Genomic DNA, 5,928 nt, shown 5'->3' on the forward strand with positions numbered 1-5,928 from the left:
CAAAGAACTAGTACGAAAAGGAGGGTTAGGTTCCAAAAATTAAAAAACATGCTACTATATTTTCATAATTAAGATAAATATCTTTATTAAAATTTTCTTAAGTGATACATATTAATATAAATTAAACAATGTTTTCTTTGTCATCACTAAAAGCACTATTAACCGAGAGTGTTTTATTTTTGGCAAGTTATTGTTATCCTATGAGCATTTTTCTGCATTATTTTCAGATTCATGCTTTACCTTTTGCAAAAAGTGTGTGTAATTTTAGATTGCTTGCTTCTAGTTAAAAGATCTTTATAAATTTCCTTATATGGTGCTAAGCACTTATGGAATAAGGGAAAAACATCTGGCAACACAGAAGCAGAAGCGTCGAGATATGGCAAAATTGAAACAATTTTCGTGAAGGACTGTGTATGGAGACGAGAAAAGAAAATTTACACACTGAAGTACTAATAGTTCACGAAAATAATAATTTTCGTGAACTATTAGTACTTAAGTATGTATAAATTTATTACGTTTCATGTTGTACGAGGGTTTTACCCATTTCTCGAACCGTGTCAGAGTGAATCCGAGCTATAAAAGTACTGTGTTATACGGGGGATGGTACCAATTCTCGAACCATGTTAGAGAGAATCCGTGCTATAGAAGTGCCGTGTTATACGGTGGTTACCTGTAAATTGTTTTGCTTACTAATTGATATACAGTAAAGTCTTGTATTAAATGGTTACCTATAATGCAAAATTGTATTATGTAATAAAAAAAATTGCAACTAGTACTCATACAAAATTCTAATTTTGCCATTCAGAGAGATATGATTTCTTCAACTTTTTCCTATAATGCAGAACATATTCCCACATTGTATGGGACTCCACTGTATGTCAATGTATGTGGTGTATTTTTTTTCCCTCTGTCAAAAATGAATCTCGAAGTTTTCCAATTTTATTTTGATATATCTTGTATTAAGTGCTTAAAGGCATTTTCACTCAAAATATATTTATTATAGTATTTTAATGCTGTCTTAAATTATTTATTTTTTTTCAGCAATTGTCACAGCGGTCATTTTGGGAATTCTTCTTCTACTCTTGATATTTTTGCGTAATCGCATTAGAATTGCCATAGCACTAATTAAGGAAGGTAGCAGGTAAGTGGTTATTGCATTCATTAGTCATTCTTTAAAACCCATAGATTCTTAGTTATGGTTATCTGAAAGCAAGAAAACAAATCCTTAGATTTTTAAACTTAAAAATAGATTAGCTTTGTCTTTTAATAATTCAACAATTATAGGTCAGGAAATTCATTATGTCAAATTGTGTTACTTTTTGACCCAACTTTAATAATTAGTAAGTTACCAAGCATCATAGTTTCAAAATGGCAGATGTGACACTGGTTTTGTCATTGTGGAACTGGCCGTTATGTAAGGTGCACATGGGTAGTGGTGTTTGCACACTTATTTGTATGATGGTTGGAACAAAGCAGTATGAATCAGCTGCAGGATGTGAGCATCCAACATTAAACAGGAATGGTTACACAGTTTTTTGTTGCCAAGGGGAAAAGACCTGCCAACATGTATCAAAGAATGAGGGTGGTATATTGGTGAACACTGTAAAAGACAGACGTGTGAAGGTCTGGTGTGCAATCACCAATGGAGTTGCACTGCTCTGTGAGTGCCGGACTGCATGTTACTGATACTACTCAGGCCATTATTGCCAATTTTTATTGGACCGTTTTTCCGCACCTGTCCTACAACCTGGCTTGTCACTACACGACTACCACATTCTCGGGCCACCAAAACGACACTTAAAAGGTCATGTATACCTTGAATGCTTGAATTTGGCATGTGATCACAAACTTTTTTGGATAGCAGCCTATCGACTTCTATCCCAAAGGCATTGACTGCTAATATTGGAGTGGCGTACTTGCTTTTTGACCTAACCTTATATTTATGTATTTAATGATATAAAAACTTTCTTGTTTTAAATTGAACTTAAAAGTAAAATTTTCAGTTATATGCTGATATAATATTTTTTTTGTTATGTATAATTTAATATACTTAATCACGAATAACATAAATTTAAAATTTTTATTAGGGCCGTCGGCTGCATGATATCTTCTTTGATATTTCCACTGTTGCCTTATGCTCTTCATCTGGCTGTCTTTGTGTTTTGGGGTGCAACTGCAGTGTATCCTTTATAATTTTAAATTGATTTTGTGAGAGATCTGATTACATAAGATTTTTTATCATATGAAAAATTTCATAAGAACTAGTTTTGTAGATTATTTAGTACATCTAGTTTTTCGATTAGATAAAATCAAAGCCTTTAATGCATTTTTTGAAATTGTGAATCTTAACTTGGTACCAGTTATCTTGCATCCACTAGGAAAAAACAATTTTACATGGTCGATGATGTGAATGGCACCAAGCCTTGTGATTCAGAAGTAATTTGACACTTAATTCATTAATTAAGATAATTTTGAAGTTTTTGAAATTATAATTCAGCAAGGTTTTTTAATTGTACAGAATGAGACTCTCATCAAAATGGGAAAGTGTAAGTTCGATGACTACATTGGTAAACACACAGTGTATGGACAGATATATAATTTGGTCGCATTCCTTTGGGCAAATTTCTTCATCTTGGGATTCGGACAGCTGTCGCTGGCAGGAGCCTTCGCTTCTTATTATTGGACGTTCGACAAGAAGTATGGTGTTCCATCTTGTGCAGTGGCGAAAAGTATGAGCAGAGCAATAAGGTATGTTTTTACTAATTATAGAAAAGATTAAAATTTGAAATTTTTGCAATGTACAAATTTTTAATACAGTAGAACCTCGATTATCCGCCCTAATTGGGGACTGGGGTTGGTCGGATAATTGAAAAGTTGGATAACCGAAAAGTATGAAAAAATCCATTATTAGTGTAGTATATTATTATATCCCATGTAATTAGTATATCGCTATTAACCTATTTTGCGTTGAATTTTCATCGATGTTAAGCCTAACAAAAATTTTTAAAAATAATAATCGTCGCTATTGTATCTTTAAAAATTAGAAAATTAAGCTTCGTTTAAATACTGGCTCCCTTTCATGGTCGAATGAGTGTTGCCAGCTAAAACACGTAAAAATAATATTAAAGTAGCCAAGACATAGCCAAATATTGTAGCACCACATCACTAGCGGACATTNTAGTTTAGGATAGAACATGGACGCGGAATAGGGAAGACTAATCATTGTTGCGAGATAGGTCAGATTTTTGATTATTTCTATTAGTATCAATTTTTGAATTTTCCTTCTTCTATGTAACTTTAAAGATGTCTATTAAATATATTATTTTTAAACCTGTGTAATTAATCGGGAACCTGTCAACTTACAGACCTCCCCATTCACATTATTTTTCCGACTAGGACGGTCGGTTAACCGAGGGGTCAGTTGATCGGGGGTCGGATAATCGAGGTTCTACTGTACTACATTGGCTACAAAACAGATACTTTGCAATATGCTATTCTGTGTTTATTTAAAAGAACATTTGTAATAGTTCTATTGAGAAAATTTGTGATGTTTAGTGTCTTACAAAATGCAATTAGCCTAACATTCTTGGTTAAATTTGTCTAGATGTTTTGTGCATCATTTTTCGTTACCAAAAGTAATGCCCAAGGCATGTATTTCCGTACGGCATAAGTAATAGTTTAGAAATCTTAGCCATGTTTGGTAATGCACAAACTTTGTTAAATCTAATTGTGCTACAAATCCTGGACTCGCTCTGACTCCATCCACATTTAGAATTCTAAATGGTTCAATTCTCATGCTTTTTGTATATCGATGTTACCCTTTATACATATAAACAGATCTTAAAACATGATGTTATTAATCAAAGCCAAACGATCACTGTAATGAATTGGGCTATTTTTCCATTACTAATAGTAATTAAATTCTACATAATTTAGTACTAGGCACCATCTCTTATTAAATTTAATAATTATAATTAAATTAATATTTATTAAACTAGCTGCAANATATTATAAAAATAGCAGATTGTCATTGGCAACGGCAAAAGAGTGGAAACATCATTTGCACTTGTTCGCAGGAAGTCCGTTGTTCGCCTCAAGTAACTGCCAAATGGAAAGTCCGTTGTTCACAACCAGTCTGTTGCTCGAGTCATGTAACGGCCAAACTGAAAGTCTGTTGTTCGCAGCATCTGTTATACGAGGCACCACTGTAATTGCTTTTATGTAATACATTAGCAGTTGCTACAGTTATTTATCATAGCTGGTTTTGGTATTGGTAAATAAATTCAAGTGTAAAATTAACAAAATTAATGTTTAGTTGAACTATTTTTTAGATAGTTTATTCATAAGAAGCATTATTTTTGTAAATTTTGTTGTTTTGAGAAGACATGGAAAAAATTGTAGATTTCTTAAAGTATTTTCATCATATTTTTCTGAATTGTGGTAAAAGACCAGGGACTGTGTAAGTTGACCAGCAATTTTCTGGCACTTGAAGATCCTTGATCCAGATAATTGCAAGAGGGTGCGTAAATTTCTGTGAATAACCACAAGTATTTGCTTGGATTGTCTACATTGCAGTTGCAAGTGGTTTTTTCATTTTGTACAACTCAAGCTCATTTTACTCGGGCTTAGTGAAAGATGCCCGGGCTTAATGAAAGATATCAATGGTATTAGTCTACATTTAACATATGTTTATTGACTACTCAAAACTAGAATTAATGCTTCAGAAATGTGAAAGGTGTATAATTATATCAATGTATAGGTCCATTATTGCATGAGCTTGGTTAATTCAGCAGAATCTAAGTTTTGAGATCAAGAAATCAGCATTTATCCTGTATTAGACATTTAACAGTGAAGTAGTTTTTGCATTGTGTAAAATAATTCAAAATTCTTGATTAGTAATTCAAACACAAATTATTATTGTATTTACTTTCAGGCACTTGACAATTTTTATCATCAAATTTTATTTAGTTGATACGTGTTATTATTTACACACATTTTGGGCATTTATTGCTCCTTCTCAGCCAAATAAAAACAAAAGTTTATAAGTTACAACACTATAAAATTATAAACAACAAACATATTATGTATTGTTTCTTTAAAAACATACCTTTTTTAATTTACAGGTTATTGAGATATTAAAACCATAAATTTCCATCGCCTATGTTTACTTGTTATTATGGAATTACAAAAACTTTTTGGCCCTTAACACTCATTTTTCTAAGAAACATACGNGTAGTTATTATTAGTAATTCAAACACAAATTATTATTGTATTTACTTTCAGGCACTTGGTAATTTTTATCATCAAAATTTTATTTAGTTGATACGTGTTGATATTATTTACACGCGTTTCGGGCATTTATTGCTCCTCCTCAGCCAACTAAAAACAAAAGTTTATAAGTTACAACACTATAAAATTATAAACAACAAACATATTAGGTATTGTTTCTTTAAAAACATACCTTTTTTAATTTACAGGTTATTGAGATATTAAAACCATAAATTTCCATCGCCTATGTTTACTTGTTATTATGGAATTACAAAAACTTTTTGGCCCTTAACACTCATTTTTCTAAGAAACATATGGTTTCGTATTATCTAAAATATTTTAAAAACATTTTTATATGAATTTTCTCTTATACATTTACATGATAACAATACAGTAAATTACGTACCTAATTNTTTCCATCGCCTATGTTTACTTGTTATTATGGAATTACAAAAACTTTTTGGCCCTTAACACTCATTTTTCTAAGAAACATACGGTTTCATATTATCTAAAATATTTTAAAAACCTTTTTATATGAATTTTCTCTTATACATTTACATGATAACAATACAATAAATTACGTACCTAATTATCTGTTTTGCACTGTTATAAAATTTAAACAATTTCAAAATTTTTTGGCTTTTAACACTTTTTTTCTAA

The 5,928-nt window shown here is 31.2% G+C and overlaps 1 protein-coding gene across 4 annotated transcripts in view; it reads left to right on the plus strand.

Annotated features, from left to right (window-relative positions):
• Positions 1 to 2,804, plus strand: part of LOC111615654 (choline transporter-like protein 2) — a 73,382-nt gene extending 70,578 nt beyond the window's left edge. For all 4 annotated transcript variants that reach the window (XM_023357083.1, XM_023357081.1, XM_023357084.1 and 1 more), the window contains 4 exons: positions 1,042 to 1,141; positions 2,088 to 2,180; positions 2,361 to 2,436; positions 2,519 to 2,804. In XM_023357083.1, coding sequence (XP_023212851.1) covers positions 1,042 to 1,141; positions 2,088 to 2,180; positions 2,361 to 2,436; positions 2,519 to 2,779 — 530 coding nt within the window. In that variant the 3' untranslated portion in view covers positions 2,780 to 2,804. The remainder of the gene's footprint in view (positions 1 to 1,041; positions 1,142 to 2,087; positions 2,181 to 2,360; positions 2,437 to 2,518) is intronic.
• The last annotated feature ends 3,124 nt before the right edge of the window (positions 2,805 to 5,928 follow it).

Source organism: Centruroides sculpturatus, unplaced genomic scaffold (genome assembly GCF_000671375.1).
Source record: "Centruroides sculpturatus isolate CEXI.00-Female unplaced genomic scaffold, Cexi_2.0 scaffold1641, whole genome shotgun sequence".
NCBI lineage: Eukaryota > Metazoa > Arthropoda > Arachnida > Scorpiones > Buthidae > Centruroides > Centruroides sculpturatus.